The sequence below is a fragment of the Physeter macrocephalus genome, chromosome 20 (assembly GCF_002837175.3).
Source record: "Physeter macrocephalus isolate SW-GA chromosome 20, ASM283717v5, whole genome shotgun sequence".
NCBI classification, from domain to species: Eukaryota; Metazoa; Chordata; class Mammalia; order Artiodactyla; family Physeteridae; genus Physeter; species Physeter macrocephalus.
This window is the reverse complement of record NC_041233.1, coordinates 51,170,004-51,191,525: the sequence shown is the minus strand read 5'-3', so window position 1 is coordinate 51,191,525 and position 21,522 is coordinate 51,170,004. Positions and strand designations below refer to the sequence as shown.

The following is a 21,522-nucleotide window of genomic DNA, read 5'->3' as shown; positions in this document are numbered from 1 at the left end:
ACATATTTCTAAAGCCAATTAGGTCAGATATTGAGGATACAACAGGAAAAATGTTTTGTTCGTATCAACATAAACAAATCTCATATAAAACTACACAATACTGCAGGCAAGAAAGAAAGGCTTATGTTTTGATCATTAAAATGAACTGAACTTTTAACTTCCATACAGACATTTCTCTTTTGATAAAAATTTCTAGTTCTTCAATTATCACTGAATCACAAAATGCTAAAACGGTATGCAAAAATGTTTGAAGAATATACTCACTTCTCCAAAAGAGTAAGGGCTGTGTTTGGATTCACCCGAAGGTACTTAGAAGCTGGCTGACCATAATCAGCTAGATAAGTAGACCAATCCCAAACCATAAACAGATCAAGGAGCTGAGGAAGATGGGGAAAAATGTTAAAGCAACTTTTGACTATTTATCCACAGCTAATACATAAAGTATATGCTACTCTTGATCCATTTTAATATGACCTGCTTCTCAGATGGAACAGAATAAGGAATCTAATTTTTAAACTTCATTAACTATATTTTATAACCAACATAGTGTATAATATCTTTTCACTTTTCAAATTACTAAAATTGTCAGGCCTTGCCTTTCTAAGAAAATACTTAATTGCATTTTCAAATAATTGTAAAATAATGAAAACAGTTATATAATTATATTAACACTTGTACTGAGGTATAGAGATTTAATCTTTACACATTATTCAGTTCATACTCAAATTTAATTAATGAGGGTTGCTGCTACTAACTGAAGAATTTTAAAGAACTTAAATTGAACCTTTTTTTTTTAAAAGAGGTTAAGTATGTTTACCTTTCAAAGAAGTCATTTGCGCCCAGACTTTTCCCAAAGTAATTTAAACCGAAAAGCTCAGGTAATCTCAATGAAGTGCATTAAACAACCTCTTCTGGATTCTCCCTGGTGATAGATCCTCAGTAGTGTTATGAAATGAGGCCTTCAGGACTCAGCCTGTTAACTCTAGGCAATCATTTTGTATAAACAAACAACAACAAAAAGGAAACCTTCTTGTTTTCCGTAGTGTTTTAAAATTGACTATTTGCTTTATAATCTCCAGTTAGAATTGTTGTCAAATATGGAACTAATCTTTTAAAAGCAATGCAGTGCCTAAACCAAAGCACCAAACTCCTTATCCAACTTTAAAACCCTAATCCCCTTTAAGCCATTTAAAACCAACTTCCTATCCCCATTTGAATTGTTTCAGAAAGATAAATGCTTTACTTACTACCTTCCTTCGGTTTTTATATTACTTTTTCTTTTTGTTTTAGCTCATTTTCTAAGTAAGGGGTGTATTGGTTTTGCTTTCAAATGAAGGAAGTATTTGTATTTACTCATAGGATATGTGAGCCAACCCCCTGGCTCTGAGAGGGATAAAATTTCTGGGGTGGTTAAAACCTACAGAAAGTTACAAGAAACTAGCTCTTCCTTAGGAAGATAATGGACTTGTTTGACTCTTCCCATCCAATATACAGCTACTAATAGAGACTTTCTTGTACAAAGCAGAAAATTCAATAATGAAAATATTTACTACTAATATTAAAAGCCACACTATTTTCTTTCCGACAACATTCTAGGCCATATCAGCCATACCAAAAGTTAAAACACTGGTACAGAAACTACACTGAGACAATGTTAAAAGAACACAGTCTTAAAAAGAAAAGGGAACATATTTCAAGTTTTGTGTAATTTTTGACCCTTGCTTAGCAACAAGTACATTTTCCCCTTCTTTCACAAGGAGGAAAAGTTACTTTCTACACTCCGCAGTGAAAATGTAAATTAGTATAACTTCTCTGGAATGTGAATTTGCAGTATGTATTTAAGAACCTTATAAAAATGGCCATTCCCTTTGACTCAGTAATCCTACTTCTAGGAATCTAACTTCAGTAGACAATAATAAAGGTAGATAAAAACTTATGAACAAATATATTAACCTCAAAAATGTTATTCGTGTTATCAAAAATTGAAGAAGAAAAAAACCCACTGAAAACAGCTTAAATCTCAGTATTAAGAGAATGGTTAAGCAGTGAGGTATATCTATCTATAAGACAAGTATCATGTGGTTATTCAAATTGATGCTTACAGAGAATTTTAAATAGCTTGGGAAGAAGCTTATGATAAATATTACTATTAAAATTACATAAAAACCCATCAAAAGAGAGTGGAAAAAATTTGAGAAAATATTAAGAAGAGCTGTAATTTGTGTGGTGGGATTATGGGTAACTGTTATTGTCTTCTTTATTTTCATAAAATTCTACAATGGGCATGTATTAACTTTAGAGTTAGAAATAAGGTTTACATACATACATATATATTTTTTTCCAATAAATTTCAATAATGAATTCTCCTCATTCAAAATAAAAGCCTCATTTTGAAGGAGTCCTCTTCCAGGTATATGTGTTAGCGCAAGTGTGTGTGGGCATGCGCACAGTCAGCAGAAAGCAACCACTTAATAATGTACTGGCTGCAAATTCCCTTTCTTTCCAAAGACAACAGCAACATGACCTTTGGGACTCGGAAGAAGAAGAGGCCTTAAAATAAGGGCTGATCTACCCCCAGGTGGGAAAGGAGGAGCCCATTTAAAGAATTTAAAACCTACACCAACTCCAGCTGTGAGTACAGAAATGGTTCTTTTACAGCACAAAAACAGACTTTCCTAGATAAAGAAATATTATGCTTACTTTTTTCACGTATGGTCAGACACTCATATGCAAATTTCTTATTGCTAGAAATTACAAGAACCACAAAATTTAACCTAACTGCCCACCTGTAGACAAGTCTAATCCACATGCTTTCAAATTTACACTAATACTTTATAGAAATACATACAGTGCATAGTTAACTTGTAGATATCAATGGAAATCTGCATAAATTTGCACATTAATGGTTAAGGAATGCATTGCCAAGGTGGATAAAAGGGGTAAGGATCTAGATAAGATTCACTCATTCATTCAACAAATACTGACTGCCCACCTACAACGTGTGAACTACTGTGCCAGGCACCAGAGATAACAGTATTGAATGAGACAAAGTACCTACAACGTGTGAACTACTGTGCTAGGCACCAGAGATACAGTATTGGATGAGACAAAGTCCCTGTCCTCAAAGAGTTTACGCTGTAAGTGGGGAAGTGGGGAGGCAGTTAATAAGGAAACAATATTTTATGTTAACATGAAGAAATTATTAAGGAAAAAACTATTCACACACAATCTTAGTAACTTAAACTAGAGTAACATATGAGGAAGCTACTGTCAATTTAATATTAAGATAGAAACTAATTTACATAGGAGCTAACACTGCTTGCTCTGTATTCTCGGGCCATGAATCCAGTGGCTATAGACTTGAGCACCATTTCAGTGTCCATGCCCCAAAGGATACATGGATGTGAGTGGAGAGGAATGGTAAGGCCTAGCAAGCATGCTAATCTCATATTCTGATTTCTCATTTCCACATGTGTGAGTGACAGGGCCCTGTGGGGCTCCCAGGCACAAGAGTCTTTTTTTGTCCCCCAATTCTTGTAGGCAAGACTCCAGCCTCCATGCCCTTCTCTGAGTTCCAAAGGGCAGATGTGAACAGTTGCTAATCAAGGGAGGAGCAGCCAAGAAACCACCTGAGGCAAGGTTATAGGGACCAGAGACTCTCCTCAAGATTAGGAGACCACCTGAGACCACCTGAGACAGATGAAAGGAGGGCAGGCCCTGCACATACCTTAATCTTGTCAGAGACCCCACCCTTGAACCACTGTTATAAAACCCTTCATCAAATTCTCTGGGGTTGGGACACATAGTTTTTCGAGGCGGGAGCCTGCTGTGTCTCCCTTTGCCTGGCAAAGCAGTAAAGCTATCCTTTTCTACTTCACCCAAAACTCTTGTCTCTGAGATTTGACACCAGTGCAGAGAAGCGGAGCTTTTGGCATCATAAGGATTTTTCAAATGCATAATATACCACATTTAATCAGTAAATAGAAACAAACCTCACAGAGCTGGGCAGGCAAACTCATAAAGTATGTCCAGCAGAGCGTAACCTCTCAGTAGATATTCAAGAAATATCACTCCCTGACTGATGATGCCAGACCACTATTCCAAGTTACTTAGGAGCTTTTTTCTTAGGCTTCATGAGTACAAAAAATGAGCACCCTACAGACAATTTCGGTTTATGAAGACAGCTCTAGAAAAAGGCCAAAGTTGGCCAGCAGGCAACCTAGGGCAAATGAATGGAGTCAACTGACTTCCACCTTTCCCAGGCTTTCCCTGGGGCTTGATAAAGAGGATAGATACACTTATGATAAGGCATTGGGTCTAATGTTAATTGAGGTAAATGATCTTCTTAGAGAAAGAAGCACTAATATTTCTGAATAGTCTACCAGTGTCCCTCCATCCATAACAATTATAAGATCCTTTTCACTTTTTTTTTTTTTTTGTGGTATGCGGGCCTCCCTCTGCCGTGGCCTCTCCCATTGCGGAGGACAGGCTCCGGACGCGCAGGCTCAGCGGCCATGGCTCACGGGCCCAGCCGCTCCGCGGCATGTGGGATCCTCCCAGACCGAGGCGCGAACCCGGTTCCCCTGCATCGACAGGCGGACGCGCAACCACTGCGCCACCAGGGAAGCCCCCCTTTTCACTTTTTAAAGTACAGTTATACTGACATGAAAGATGTAACACAAAACTAGGACGTTATTCCTGGGTCCTACCTAACACTATGCCAGGCCAGATTTACGGACTGAGTCCATTTCTATAGGCTGCTACCTATGCCTGTTTTGACCAAGAAGCATAATCCCAGGTCTCTGGGATTGTTTAAAAAGAACGTGACTGCTCTGGAGCCAGAGTGTGACAGAAAGGGATGCGGAAACTGGAGTGGCACCAGGTACAACCACTGACACTCCTCTTCACTCCACACAGTCATTGCCTTAGGGACTGCCTCTCACATCCGGTGAGGTTTCACAGGATGTACTATGTCCTTAATATTAAAATCTAAATTATGGAAAACCTTACTTCTCTATCTCAAGTTTTGCTTTCTTCAGATGGCAGTAAACAAATAATACATTTGTTATTAATCATACAAAACCTCCCTCAGTCTTGGAAATAAACTGTAAGACATGGTCTCAACAGGTGAATTTATTAGTTAACACATATACCTGAAATCCAAAGACGGAGACCAAACATGAACAAAAACAAAATCTCCCCTAGATTATCCAAAAGCAATTTTACAATTACTTATTAAAGGATAAAGTCAGGCATATTAAAATGAAAATTGGTATTAAGTTCTAAAAATGGGTTTGTTCCAATAGTCAAGTAAAGTAATTCTACCTTAAATCCTTTAAGGAAGTAAGCAAAGCATGGATCATATAAAAATGAATAGCAAAATAATGTGCCTCAGTTCTATTTCATCATGATTTATGAGATTACCTAAAATTAGCAACCTTTTTTTTTCAGCAAGGATTCAAAAACACCCTTCATAACTAATCTGATAACATAAGGTGGGATTTATGCCAACTTTTTAAAGTGAGTTGTATGTCTCACTTCCTCAGCCACCCCTGTGTGTGTCCAGCAAACAAAAAGATTCAGCTTAAGGAAAGAAATGGTTGCATGGGTGGTCCATTTATATCCTCAAAATAGTTGAATCACGGAAGAATCACTGAATTAGTCTGTGTCAAGGCATTTAGCTTGCTGACAGCTTCTCATCCTAAGTCGCACTCCAAATCTACACCCAAGAAACTTGGGGTCTCAGACCTGTTGAGATCACTTTGCGCAAATGACACAATGAATCTAGGCTGACTTTAAACCATTCTATGAAACTCTTGAAGTGACTTTTTGCTTTTGTAAAAGTGAACCCAGAGTGCCAGGTCATTTTTTCCTTGAATCTGGTTTAGCTTTCTTTGTTTTGGGTCTTTTGGGTTTTGCTTTTGAAGCACCTCAGGGGCAGTGACCCAAGGCAGAAGATAAATAAAGTTAAGCCAACCTCAAGAGAAAAGCAATTGGGGATACCAGGTTTGCTTTTGTAAACGTGAACAGTGACCTGGGGGCTCAGGGTCAACCTTAGTCCCCCAAATTCCCCTTTCCAAACACTAAATCCACCTGGGGGACCTCAAAGTTGCTTTGCAGATTCCAAAAGTAAACCAGGAGATCATTTTTTCTTTGCCTCCAAAAAACAAAGCCAAAGCAAGGGTTCCTAAAGTGCTTCAGAGATTTAAACAACAACAAAAATCCTAAACCAGAATGTAGCTTTAAGGAAGAAATATGAATAATTAGGCACTGGGGATTCAAGAAAAATGGTTCTTATTAAATTGGCCACAATGGGGGGAAATACAAGTCCTTTTTCTAAATAGATGTTGAAATCAAATGACGAGCTCTATATGCTTTTTTTAAAATAAATAAATAAATTTATTTATTTATTTTTAGCTGCGTTGGGTCTTTGTTGCTGTGCGTGGGCTTTCTCTAGTTGCAGTGAGCGGGGGTCTTCATTGCGGCGCACGGGCTTCTCACTGCGGTGGCTTCTCTCGTTGTGGAGCATGGGCTCTAGGCGTGCGGGCTTCAGTAGCTGTGGCACGCGGGCTCAGTAGTTGTGGCTCGTGGTCTCTAGAGCGCAGGCTCAGCAGTTGTGGCACACAGGTTTAGTTGCTCCGCGGCATGTGGGATCTTCCCGGACCAGGGCTAGAACCTGTGTCCCCTGCATTGGCAGGCAGATCTTAACCACTGCGCCACCAGGGAAGTCCCTCCATCTACTCTTTTTTTAAAATTTTATTTATTTTTGGTTGTGTTGGGTCTTTGTTGCTCTGCCCGGGCTTTCTCTAGTTGCGGCGAGCAGGGGCCGCTCTTCGTTGCGGTGCACGGGCTTCTCCTTGCGGTGGCTTCTCTTGTTGCAGAGCATGGGCTCTAGGCGCAGGGGCTTCAGTAGATGTAGCACGTGGGCTCAGTAGTTGTGGCTCGCGGGCTTAGATGCCCCATGGCACGTGAGATCTTCCTGGACCAGGGCTCGAACCCGTGTCCCCTGCATTGGCAGGCGGATTCTCAACCACTGTGCCACCAGGGAAGCTCCCCTCCATCTACTTTTTAAAGCACTTGGCTTTACCCTTTTCCAGCTATTTGAAAACATATTTGGAAAATTCCACATGCAGCATGGAAGAGAATTTTCAGTAGCAGTTAGAAAGGGCTTGGGCAAAAACTGTAAAGCAGCAGTATTGTGCTTCCACCCACCTCACTTTTTGCCCTCAGGTGTTAACTGCCCTCATGCTGCCTTTTGGCTCTCTGGTACACCTGACCCCTAACTGGTGCCTGCCCTCTTTAAACATCGCATCGCATCTGCAACCCGCTCTCAGCCAGCCTTTCCACTCCTACCTATGTGAGGATCAGAAGCAAGCTCTGAGCACATTGTGGCTTAAAGGCATTCATCTCTTCAAGTCACTTAATTCAAGTGAACTGCACACAGCAGAAGTAGAATGTTCTTAAAGTACTTTTGATGGTAAGCCATGTACTAGTCCTAAATAACTACTAGGTGGGTTTGGAATTTGGGGGGAAAAAAGAGGCAAAAAGAATTTATATCATCAGATTTATACACATCTATATTTGCTTTACCACCTTGAATTTCTTGGTCACTACCATGGCTAAAAGACCATGCAGATACAAATACTGTACAATTTTATGTGGAAATTTATTCTTTATTAAAAATATTTTTTTTAAAGGAAAGAGTTATTTATTTATTTATTTATTTATTTACTTTTGGCTGTGTTGGGTCTTCGTTACTGCGTGCAGGCTTTTTCTAGTTGCAGCGAGCGGGGGCTACTCTTCGTTGTGGTGCGTGAACTTCTCATTGCAGTAGCTTCTCTTGTTGTGAAGCACAGGCTATAGGCACGCTGGCTTCAGTAGTTGTGGCTTGTGGGCTCTACAGCGCAGGCTCAGTAGTTGTGGCGCACAGGCTTAGTTGCTCTGCAGCACGTGGGATCTTCCCGGACCAGGGATCGAAACGGTGTCCCCTGCATTGGCAGGCGGATTCTTAACCACTAAGCCACTAGGGAAGTTCCTCTTTATTAAAATTAATTTTATCAAGTAATACATGGTTAATAATCAAATGGGGCATGTCATGAAAACCAACAGTCCACTACCCTACCCTTTCGATTCTCAGAAGCAATCATGTTAACTCTTTCTGTTTTAATACTGGTGATTACCTCAATATCTCTAAATATGCTTATTTTTCTAGTTTTTATTTATCATCTTGTAGTTACCATATATGAGGATTTACCTTACTTATACTACCTTCCTGTTTTTGGTAGTTATAACAATTTTTCTCTATTTTTGCTTTTAAAATTTTAATATAATTAAACTCCTATTTTTTGTTATATCACCTTAAAAATTTTTTTAACAGTTTTGAGATATATCTCACATAACATTCAATTTATCCATTTAAAGTATACAAATCAATGGTCTTGAGTACATTCACAGATTTCTGCAACTATCTCAATCAATTTGAGAACATTTTTATCCCCCAGAAGAATACCCATACCCATTAGCAGTCATTTTCCAAATTGGAGTCATATAACATGGTTTTTTGTGTCTGGTTTCTTTCACTTAACATAATGTTTTCAAGGTTCACCCATGTTGTAGCAGGCATCAGTACTTCATTCCTCTTTACTGCCAAATAACATTCCATTATATGGATATACCACATTTGTTTATCCATTGATCAGTTAGTGGACATTTCGGTTATTCCCATTTGGGGGCTATTATGAATAACAACTGCTATGAACAAGTTTTTGTGCGGACATGTGTTTTTATTTCTCTTGGGTATATATCTAGGAGTAGAATTTGTTACAGAAACTTTTAAGAGGACCTTCTCTTACAAACCGTGATGATGCCCCAGGACATTGTCATTTTCTTCTCTGAGTCCCCTTCCCCTCCTTCTTCACCCAGGTAACATAAAATTTAAATCTGGATTCACCTCTTAGGAAGTCTCCTCAGACCACTATGCGTTAGCTGTTCCTCTTTCGTGTGTCCTCAGAGCCCCCTCCACAAAGCTCTATCATAGTATTTTTCACAGTATGCTGATATCACAGTTATTCCACAAAGCTCTATCATAGTATTTTTCACAGTATGATGATATCACAGTTATTCTGTCTGTCTAACCACTAAAGAATCAAATATCAACAATTCCTTTTGTAGTCTGGACAGTTCATGGTTATCTCAGGCCTGTCTCTTTCTAATAAGCCAATAGTTGAAGTGCCTTTTCTTCTTCCTAATAATGTACTTTGTAAGTGCCTCAAATCTGGTGACTTGTTTTGCTTACTCTCTGTATCTTCACATTTGGCCCAGTACCTGGTATATAATAGGAACCAAGTAAATGTATGTTGAGATGAACTGCAAATGTTACCTTTTGACACAAAGGTATGTATGTTGAGATGAACTGCAAATGTTACCTTTTATGTCTACACAGAACCCACATCATATATATTAATAAGATGGCTATGTTATCGTTTACTTTACATGTCAACTATTTACAATCAAGACAACTCTGAATTTTTAGTTATGTCTTATAATTATTCTGAAGGCCAGACTAGTCTCTTTGACTGATTTAATTTACGTTATAGAATGTACTAAAATATTTCATAACCAAAGTTCTGCTCCTGAGATTACCTTTTGTAAACCAGTGATGCCACCATCAAGCATGTTAAATAAACATTCCCAGGTCATACATTTAATTTTCTGTCCGATTCATTATATCATCTGCCACACTTATATAACAGGTAGTTATATAATGACTTCACCAATGAAGCTCAGACTTCCAATACTAAAGAAATCAAACCTTGAAATTCATGATGTGAGGTGCTCACTAGACTTTCAGTTCTCTCTGATGAGTCACTTTGCTTCACTGAAGCTATGAAGAAATAAGATCTGCTTATATGAATTGATGGAAGAAATCAAACAACAAAGGAAAACAATATGGATTAGCCAATGAAGAAAAATTGTATGCCAATGTGTCTTTACTCCAGGATATAGCAGTTGTTCAAATGAGGGAAGCTAGACTGGGCTGAGGTTTCTTTAAGTTCTCCTTTAGACTGCAGTTGTTAAGAAAAAGAGGGAGGGACTAACCATTTTTTAAAATTTGTAAGAGTCTAAGTGGATATTCCTCTCCCCTCCTCCCCATGGTTGTGTTTTAAAATAATGTAAATGAAAACTTGGAGACTCTAATAGCTGGATTAATTTAGTCTTCAAAAAAATTAGTCACATATGTTTTACTCTAAAATTTTAGCAAGTAATATATATTATTTATAATTTGTCATTAGTTACAAACACTGACTTTTGGCTTTTGAAAAAACAAAGCTAAACTAAAAATAAAACTGAATACTTCAGGCCCCAAGACATATTATCATTCTATTCTTTAGAATGGAACTCAGACCATTTGAGACAAATGAAACATACCATGACCATTAAATCCCAATTGCCTCAGAAGGAAAAGGGAGATTGTCACTGCCTGCTAAGGTATTACCATAGAAACTAAGGCAGACATCCCAGTTCTAGTCCTTGCAAGAAATTTTTAGTGAAGTGGGGAACTGAATTTCAGATACATATGTCATTTGTTCAGCTTTCTAGAGATAAGGTCTCAGTTTTATGTCCTAGAATATAAATACAGACTCTTTACCATTTTGCCTTAGATTCCCAAAGAATGCAGAGTTAACTAGTCTACCATACTTAGCATGATGGACATAAGGAAAATAAGGATCTTTATGGTCTACATTAGAGACAAAGAATACTACAATATCTTGGTGAGTATTTGTATTTAACGGGGCTTGCATTCTCACTCATTTTTTTCTTTCAAATCTTATAATAGATTTTATAATTTTTACTCAAATAACTTAAAAAGATATGTATTTTTTGCTTTTCTAAATCTAAAAGGCACTTACTTCTCTTATGTTAATTTATTAACCCCTAATTATCCAGACCTGATTGTATGTAATTACCTTTTGTCAGGTATAATAATTTGCTCAATAAACGTCAGAACACTTGCTGCTTTATCTGTTTTAACAGATAAATTTGGTTTTTCCATAGCCCTGAGGCATAATTAAATATGAAAAAAGGGGGCAGTTATCAAGCTACACAAATGCTGATTCATGAAGGAAGTGCATATTGGGTTGGCCAAAAAGTTCGTTACGGAAAACCCGAACGAACATTTTGGCCAGCCCAATACGTAGAAGGAGCCATGGCTTACTTTGGGACCTGATGCTTGCCTGAGTGCTTAGTTAGTTACAGATTTCTGGGACAGGGTAACAGTGACAACACTGTGATGTGAACTTCAAAAGGGCAACAGGCAAACTTTAAGATGCACCTTAGTTAAGAAGCAGCTGTTGGTAAATAGCTATTGGCATCCCTCTTTCACTACAGGTTATGGCAGTAAAATACAAAAAGAGAAACTAAATAAAAACAACAGGAGAAGGACTTATTTTCTTGGGAAGATAAATGCAGCCAGTGGAATTAAATGGCTTGTGATCTAAGTCCTACAATGCTTGCATGATGTGAATCTACACTATGGGAGTGCAAAATGAAATCCCTACCTGACCTCTGGATAGCCTAAACAGGAAATTAGGACATTTCTAAGCAAAATAGGCTGTGTCATCCTGTTAAGATAATTGTTTCCTTTGACACTCTGCATAAACATCTTACACTAGGCTGTCAGAAAAAATTCAAGCCATAGAGTCTCTTCATTGTAATACATAAAACAGGCGCCTGGTCCACTGCCCTCAACATAGCTGAGGAGGTAAAGTTTGTTGATAATTAGGAAGACAAAGAAGGGGAAAGAGGGATAACAAACAGGTAAGAAAGTTGGAAGCAGTCTTTAAGTATTTACAGAGAAGTTGAAAATAAATTAATATTTTTTAAAAGGAATTTAATTCTTAAGAAGAATCTGGGTTAATTAAGAGAGTATTCAATGATTGGTGCTTCAGGATGTTAGAAATTGGTACCATTTGGTTGGGAAAAATCAAGTTCCTCCAATGTCTCACATGATCAATACTCTACAGATATGACTTGTTTATCTGATTATATTTCACTTGGATAAGAAGTTCTGTTTCAGGACTTCCCTGGCGGTCCAGTGGTTAAGACTCCGTGCTTCCACTGCAAGGGGTGTGGGTTCGATCCCTGGTTGGGGAACTAAATTCCCACATGCCGCAAGTCCAAAAAATTGGGAAAAAAAAATGCTGTTTCTTTTGATGCCAACAGAATATTTATGTCTATACCTTATGAAATTCCCCCCCAACTCAGTTTTTAAAAAAAAAATCAGCTTTCATTTTGAATTAATAATTTAAGGGAGTTATAAACTCTGGATCTCAACTTCCTCTTCTATAAAATGAAGGGACTGTGTCTGCATGTGACAAGTACTCTATTTGACACTAGCAATGAAAAGATAAAATCATGACCCAGTGTTTGGATTCAAAGAGTTCCTAAGTGTAATGGAAGAGATAATCATACAAACATAATTATGAACTAACATGAGAATTACACTGATAGAGTTACATATAGGTTATTATTATTAGAGCCTTCAATCTTGCTTGGGAGAGTGAGAAGTAAACCCAAGAAAGTATCTTAGTTGGTACCCAAACTGGGTCTTACAAAGGAGTTAATCAAGGGAAAGGTGGGGTTTTTCAAGCAGATGAGACAGCATGAGAAAAGGTACAAAGATAAGAAACAGTTGTGTTTATGGGGAGTGTCATGCACTTTATAGTGTTGCTGAACTGAAATATAAGTAAAGAAGATGGTAGTACGAGATAGGTTGGAGAAGGGGATGGGGGCCAGGTCATAAAAAAACATGTATGTCTTGTTAGGGAACTTTGGGTAGCCATTGAAAGGTTTTAAATGAGGGAGCTGACATAGTCATATTCATCATTTAGATAGGTAACTCCAGTAGCTCTGTGAAGAATGGATTTGAGGAGAAAAAACTAAAGGCACAAAAATTAGTTAGGAAACTGCTGTGATAACCTTGAAATATACCAGAACAGATAAGTAAGTAGTTGGGTTTAAGAAATATTTAGGAGGAAAAATCCCTAGGACATGATGAATGACTAGGTGTGGGACACAGCAGAGTGGAGCCATCAACCAGAACAGAGAACATGGAAAGAAGATCTGATTTGAGAATGAGGGAAGATGATGAGTTGACAGCTTTGGCCACACAGGATGTAAGACACACATCCCATTGGAAATGTCTACCAAACAACTAGATATGTATCTAAAGCATACAGCATTTGTGCCAGAGATCCGATGAGAACGGATGAGTTCACCCAGGTAAAGTGGATAGAGAACAGTGTCCTAAGAACAGAAACCTCAGGGACACCAACATTTAGGCAGTAGGAAAAGAAAGCCACAAAAGAGACAGAAAAAGAACATTAAGAGAGGACAGCCTTTGAAGAAGAGAGAATTTGAGAGAGGATGTGATCAACATTATCAAATGCAGTAGGAAGAACCAGTAAGATAAGGGATGAAAATGTCTACTGGCCTTCCCTGGTGACTTAAGTGAATACTGTTTTAGTTAGCAGTGCAGCAAAGCAGGTTGGGTTGAGGAATGAACTGAGAAATGAGGAAATACGGACATAATCCCTTCTAAATCATTCTCTTAAGGAAACTGGGTGCAAAGGAGAGAAAAAAGAGATTGGAAATGGCTAGAATGAGACTAGAGAAGATACTCTCGAACTTCCCTGGCAGTCCAGTGGTTCAGACTCTGCGCTCCCAATGCAGGGGGCACAGGTTCAATCGCTGGTCACGGATCTGGGAAACTAAGATCCTGACTGCAGCACAGTGCAGCCAAAAAAAAAAAAAAAAAAAAAAAGAAGAAGAAAATACTCTTATTCTCTCTTTCCTTCTCTCAGATAGGAAAGATATGAACATGTTTTTAGGCTAAGGTAGTTAGGAAAAGGATAAAGCAGAGGAAAGGTAAAGGAGTAATGAAACAAAGTCCCATAAAAAAAGATGGCATCAAGGGCATAGGAAGATGAGAGAGCCTTGAATAAAATGGCTACCTATCATCTAAGTCTGAAGGAAGGAAAGTGAGGATAAGCGTGAATACAGATAAAACTGTTTGATTGTAAAAGCAACAGGGAGAGATTGACTGTGATAGAGAGGAATGAAGGAGGCTTAAAGGGGCTGGAGCTTTCACTCAAGAGTGGAAGAACAATGCCTCTATAAATAGAAATGGGGAACTAGGAGAACAACAATCTCTCATTCACACAGTGCAGCCCGTGGAAGAACGCATGGCTACCACTAGAGAGGGCTATGGGCTTAGCAGTACTCTCAGAATTCTACAAGGAGGCAGAGAAAACATTCTGCCCCACAGTAAAAGCTGTAGGGCCATTTACATTGGAATGAAGGTGTAAGAGGGTTAGAAGAAGTGAAAAGGTACAGAGTAAACAAAACAATGAGGGAATGAGACAGGAAAAAGGTTGGGAGGTGGGAAGGAATGGAGAAAGTAAGTGGAAAGAGAAGGGAGAAAGTACTTAACTTTATTGAGCAATCAAATATTTAATCTTCTAGAAGGAGGGATGCATGGTTGGGAAGTGCCAGAAATGACAATGTCTGACCAAGACTCAGGAAGAAATGGTGAAAGCTGCCATGAAGTTTTCATAAGGGCAGAGAGGCCTCTGTTTGAATGTGGGCTATCTCAAGACATGTGGAGCAGCAGCAAGGGTCCTGGTTAAGGGGAGAGCTTCTAGGAGCTCTGGTTAGATTTTTCTGAAATCCCTTCTAATTCTCAAATCTTAGGATTTCATGACCATGAAAATCATTGAGTCACAGACCGAAGGTAATTGGAAGATGATCTGACAGTTAAGAAAACACAAGAGTCAAGCAGAAACTAACACACAATTGTAAAGCAATTATAAAGATGTTAAAAAAAAAAAAAAAAGAAAACACAAGAGTCAAAGATAAAGAACTATAAATTGTAAAACACTTCAGGGACTAAACTGTCACTTAACATTAAGTACTAAGCACTGTAATGTATACCTAAGAAGGAAGTTCAGGCAAAAATACTATAATGATTAATTCTCAAGCCAAATAATCCCTTCAGCAATCTCATCCTTTCAATATATATTAGCAAAAATTTTCATCATGACTATATTATCCACTTGGCTCTTAAGTCACTATTGACCTAAAACACACTAATATAAATTTATTTTAATACATGGTTTTATAAACATATAAGAGTGGAATGCATCCCTTCCAAGTGCTAGCTGAATGTTAGCAGTGTTGAGTTCCCCGAGCCATCTAAATTTGAGGATGGGTGGCTCTATAGACAACTGAGAACTTCCTAAAGTTTGGAATATGTACATATACCTAATTCGGGGGTTATGTCTGTTCTCACTTTCCAACCAAATTATGAGTCCTTCAAGGGCATAGTAATCTGTCTTACTTCTCCTTTAGGATACTCAATAAAAGTTCGTTGAACTGAACTAAATTACATTTCATAGAATACTTTGAGATGCAAAAGTTTAAGGACTGTGTCTTTTCTGCGACAAAACATAGCCATAAAGGAAAAGCAGAGAAATTAACGCACATGTAAAAGCTTCTAATTTAAACCACTAGAAAAGCTTTGCACAAATATAGCCTGACTCTGGGACTCTTTCACACATAGATTACCTAGTGGATCCTGATATTCTTTACACAAAGTTCACGAATCACCTAACTGTTAATTTTTCTTTATCTATATTTCAGACCATTAATCATATTTGTGCATAACTTTTCACTTGAACATCTCATTCCAGTGAAGTGGAGGCTTTTCTATACTTTATAAAAGGAGAAACCAAGTTTCAGAGAGATTGTCTTGTTCAAATTTATATGTGAAGTAGGATTAAAAACTAATTTCCTCAATTTATAACTTAAGTGCTTAAACAACTTATTTAGGATGGCTTAATTTACACAGGATTTCTTTTTATTTGCATGTATAACCCATCTGCTTTCAAAAAGAATGCTTGGTAAGGTTTTTTAGAACAATGCTGTAAGATTTCACATTAGATATAGCAAATATAGTATGGGCAATCCAGGTAATTTTGTTGTATGTAGCAAAAAAATCGTAACAGTGAATATGGTGTTTCTGGTTATAATATTCATTAGTATGTGAAACAAACTACATTATTGCTATCTTTCTGACAAAGCATTTAAATATTTTAAACTTCTCATAAATTATCCTCACAACTCAAAGAAATCTATAATTAAAAAGAGAAACATTTCTGGCTTCCCTGGTGGCACAGTGATTAAGAATCTGCCTGCCAATGCGGGGGACACATGTTCGAGCCCTGGTCAGAGAAGATCCCACGTGCCGCAGAGCAACTAAGCCCATGTGCCACAACTACTGAGCCTGCACTCTAGAGCCCATGAGCCACAACTACTGAAGCCTGCGTGCCTAGAGCCAGTGCTCCACAACAACAGAAGCCACCGCGATGAGAAGCCTGCGCACCGCAACAAAGGGTGGCCCCCGCTTGCCGCAACTAGAGAAAGCCCGCACGCAGTAACGAAGACCCAACACAGCCAAAAATAAATAAATTTATATTAAAAAAAGAGAAACATTTCTATTTAATAAAAGAAAAAATATTAGAGAAAAATATTATTTCTTATAAATGAATAATTGGAATTTTGGCAAAAATGTGAATTAATTTTGAGAGGAAGGATAAAGTTCCCTTTTGGAAAAGTGTCAAATACTGATTTTATATCTAATAACTAATGGATGTATAATATTTATTAAAAGCCAGAATATCACTATTCTTTATTGCTGGCAGACTATTCTAAAAATTTTAACCTATCCCTATCAGTGAAAAAAATAGCAAGAATATCAATGATTAAAAACATTTAGATTTGTGACTACCTCTATTTACATTATGCACTGGCTTATAATTCCCAGTCTATGGAGACAAAGACTCACTCCTTTTGTAACACATTGAAAATTTACCTCAAAATTAATCATACTATAATACTTACAGATAAGGAATATTCCCTATTTGTCCAAATGCACAATTACACAAATAATTTTTCCCCATAAATCTGTTAATTTTGTTTATTGTCATATTTGCTAACTTAAGCGTTTCTCTTCAAAATAATTCTGATTGGTATAATTTTTTTGAGCATTATTTTGGCAGTACCCAGTAATTCCACTTCTAAAGGGCTGTAAAAATACTTACACTATTGCTCAATATAGATGCCTAGGGATATTAACTGCAGCATTACTTATGTGTAGAGAAACTGGAGGGACTTCCCTGGTGGTCCAGTGGTTAAGAATCTGCCTTCCAATGCAGGGGACACGGGTTTGATCCCTGGTTGGGGAAGTAAGATCCCACATGCCGCGGTGCAACTAAGCCCACGTGCCACAACTACTGAGCCTGCGCTCTAGAGCCCATGCACCGTAACTAGAGAAAAGCCTACGTGCCGCAACGAAAGATCTCGCATGCGCAACCAAGACCCGATGCAGCCAAATAAATAAATATTTAAAAAAAAAAAGGAAGAAAAACTAGAGACTCCTTAATGTCCAACAAAAGACAACTTGTTTAATAAACTATGGTATATTCATAGGATAGAATGTTATGAAGAAGTGATAAAGAGTAAAGTAGAGCCATATTTACCAATATGAAATCATGTAGCATTGCATGAAAAATGTAAATTATAGCGTATATGATCCATTTCCCCCCTCAAGCAAAAAATTCTACATGTGTGCACACAAGTGGGTGCATGTGCGTGTGTTTAAATGTACATTTTTAAAAGTCTATCGGGAAACAAACCAATGATTCTGAGAGGTTGAAGAGGAGGAAAAAAATGAGAGCTTTCCTTTTATACACTTCCTCATGTTAGATTTTTCTGTGTGTTTTAAACAGGAAGCATGCAATGTTAATTTCCTGATTTTTATAATTGTAGGTAACTATACAAAAAATTACCATTCGGGGAAGCTGGGTGAAGTATACAAAGGATGTCTCTCAACTATATTTGTAACTTCTTGAGAGTCTGTAATTACTTTAAAAAAAAAAACAAAAAGAACTGTGAGCATGTATCATTTTTGTAATTATTATGGTGTTCGATTTTTTTCCCCTGTTTTCAAAAAATCATTTAGAGGGTAATTTTCCGAACTACAAAACAGCTCTAAACCTTTACCCTTAAAATAATCACAAAAATCTAAGTTCAAAATTTATATCAATAACTGAAGAAGGTATAAGCATAAATTACATACCTAGCTAAGCACATAAACTGTAAGGCACCAGAATTATGACACTGAAAGGCCAAAGTCATTTAGGTACAGCCTAATCCTTCCTAATCTAAGCTCTCCCAAAGGGTAGCATACTTTTCTAATATCTGGACCTTAAAGGTAAACTTTGTGAGATGTCTGATCTTGTTATATTCAGGAGTAAACCCAAAAACGTCTTCCTTTAATTCTTTGGCACTTCAAATGAATTTAGGATTCTCTAAGGAAAAAATGCTTGCTGGAGGAGCTGTGTGAACAAGCTTGTTGTCCTGCTACCATATCTAGTCAAGCATTTGGATACTACAACTCTGGCAAATCCCATTAATACTTTAAGAAGTCAAAGACTTTAAAACTTCTAAAGAAAGTTCCTGTGAAGTAGTCACAGGGGCATGTTTAAGCAAGCAGAGTGTGTATACAATATAGTAACAAATACAATGCAAACAAAAGAAGATTTGTTTAATTATAGTGGAAATAATTGTTATTTAAAAGTGCCTTCTTCCTCATCATAAAAGAATAAACTGGACTAGTGGCAAAAGAATTGTATGTTATGATGCCTTAAGATTAGTAACAGAAGACAGAAATTTCAAAGTAAAGTCTTGGCAGACGCCCAGTCTCCAAGGCAAGAATTATAGCCTAACAATTCCTTCATAACTTACAAGGCTCGTTCATGTCCCTTTAGGTAGAATCCGAAGTTGTTCAGTTTGAGTCAAATACAAGTATATATTTATCAGGTTTCTCCTATCTTTCTCTGGTGAAGTGCATCTGAACTTCTTCCCTAAATTTTATAACCATTTGGGGGCATGTAAGAGAGAGACTGTCTGACTATGTATATAAAAGGGTAGAAGAAATTAGGTGAGGAGGATAATGAGAACAAGGAAGTGGGTTCCCAGGGTACTTCCCTTATTAAGCAATATTGTTAGAAGGAACTATGCTCCTCATAGTTTAACATGATATAGATCTGGCACACAGCCTTGCCACCCAGATGAAGTACGGTATACGCAAAGAGATGGTAACTTCTGACTCAATCAACTAATGACACCTGCAATGCAAATTTCACACAATTCACTGACTTTAACAACAAAGATTAAGCATGCCATGAAAAAGATCTCTCCCCGAAGTAAATTATACACCATTTTCCCACACAGATTTCATTAAATCATTAAAATATATAGTTGAAATAGTTCAGGAAATAGTTTCCCAACAGCACACAGTAGTTATTAAGAGAAGCAGGAATCCATCCTATTTCCTGATTTCCTACACGATAATGTCCTCCTCAACACACCATTTGGATTCCTCAGTGGCTTTCTCTCTACACTCCTTAATTTCCATCCTTTCAGCCAAGATATCTTTCTGAATCGAATAGTCATGTTTATCTTCAACTTTATCTTGATACCAACTAACTCATCTCTCTAGCTCTTATTTTATTGTCTAGCTCTTATTTTATTGACTACTGCTCAATTCTGTTTCCCCAGTGGCTGGCTACATAAGGCACTCAATAAACATTTCTTGAATAAATGAATTAGTAAATGAAGCAATAAATGAAAATCCATCCATTTACTACAAACAGTTCTAGGATTCTGCTAACAAATGTTTAATTTACTTATACACTGCCTTGTTCCAAAGGCATCTTAAAGCAACTTACAAAAATACATGCAATAATACAGCTTAATAACTGAGAAAAGTCAGGGCCAAGAGAAAGTGAAGACAGGAGAGAAGATAAGGTTAGTATACAAAATGCACGTGATGCTTCCTATATATTTGAGCATTCTAGCTCCGTAATGAAGAAAATATAATTAGTTGGATAACTCACAGTATTTTGAGATAAAAACAAACTAGTTGCTGTGGATAAATTCAACCATTTGTCATATTGAAAACAGAAACCTCTGAGTCTACATGAAGAACCTACTGTGAAATATAGTGAACCACAGCATCAGTAACTAAGTAATAGCAATCAATCATCTATACCCTAGACTACCAAAATAATCATCTAACTGTTCTTCCTGATTCTAATTTTGTCCCTTTTCAATCTATTCTCCTTAGAATAGCCAGCATAATCTTTTTAAAATGCAAATCAGAAGATGATACTAACCTGCCTAAAATCCTTGAATGGTTTCCCATCATACATAACATCCCAAACTCCTTAACAAGGCCCTCAAGGTCCTACATGACTTGGCTCTGATAACCTTCCCAATTTCATTTGCACCTCTCTTCCCCTCGCTCACTACACTATAGCCATACTTTCTCTTCCCTGACAGCACCTTAGGACTTTTCATTTGCTCCTCCCTCTGCCAGGAATACTATTTCCCCATATCTCCTAATTTCATTCGGATATCTACTCCTTAAAGAAGTTTACCCTGACAACCCAATCTGAAGTGGTCCACTAACTCCCAGTCACTATTCACGTTAACCTGTTTTATTTTTCTCACAGAATCTAAGTGTATTTGAAATTCTATATAAAACTATTTGAAATTATCATTGTTTGTTATGGATCTCTCTCCAACAAAACAAGTTAAGAGCAGGGATCTCGCCCATCTTGTTCACCACTGTATCACCAGCACTTAAAGGAGTGCCCAGAGCAGGTGCTCAAATATTTGTTTAAGAAATAAAGACATCTCTGGAAATGGGACAGCTCTTTGTAATCCGGCTTCATCTGGACAGCTTTCAGTTTCCCTAGAGCAGTGATGGTGAGATAGATAACTGTTGTTAGGTCATATATGATGCCTTTGTGAATCTATTAAAACATTGGACCTTCTTCTCGGAAATATGCACATATAAACAAAATTTGCATAAGCCTCCTAAAACCAACCTGTGTTCCCAGGTTAGAACCCCTGATCTAAAGGCACGTAAGGACCTTTATGCAATGCAATCTATGTTATAACCAATTCCTGCTCATGGAGTTGAACGTTGAAGGAAAAAAAAAACAATAAAAAGCTACAAATCATTCCTAACAGATTTCTCTACAAAGTGGTAGAATATCAGAGAAGTCAAATGAGCAATAGTCACAGCTAATGGCTGCTTAGTCTCCTCATGTAGCATATGGTACTGAGAAGCCCAGATTTGGAATTTATCATGAAAGAAAATGGCATGTATGTTGATGACATACATAAATAAGAAAACAGATCTGAAGTAGTTTTATGGGTTGCCTTTTTTAAAAATGGCATAATACTACATTCTTGATTCAACTACATGAGATCATATTGGATCAGGATATGGATAGTTAAGTTCCAAAAATTGATAAAGTTAAAAAAAAAAAACAAAACTAGGGCTTCCCTGGTGGCGCAGTGGTTGAGAGTCCGCCTGCTGAGGCAGGGGAC

General features: G+C 37.5%; 1 protein-coding gene across 7 annotated transcripts in view; it reads right to left on the bottom strand.

Moving 5' to 3' along the window:
* Nucleotides 1-21,522, bottom strand: part of EXOC6 (exocyst complex component 6) — a 216,631-nt gene that overhangs the window by 2,327 nt on the left and 192,782 nt on the right. For all 7 annotated transcript variants that reach the window (XM_055081380.1, XM_024121372.3, XM_055081382.1 and 4 more), the window contains one exon: nucleotides 265-377. In XM_055081380.1, coding sequence (XP_054937355.1) covers nucleotides 265-377 — 113 coding nt within the window. The remainder of the gene's footprint in view (nucleotides 1-264; nucleotides 378-21,522) is intronic.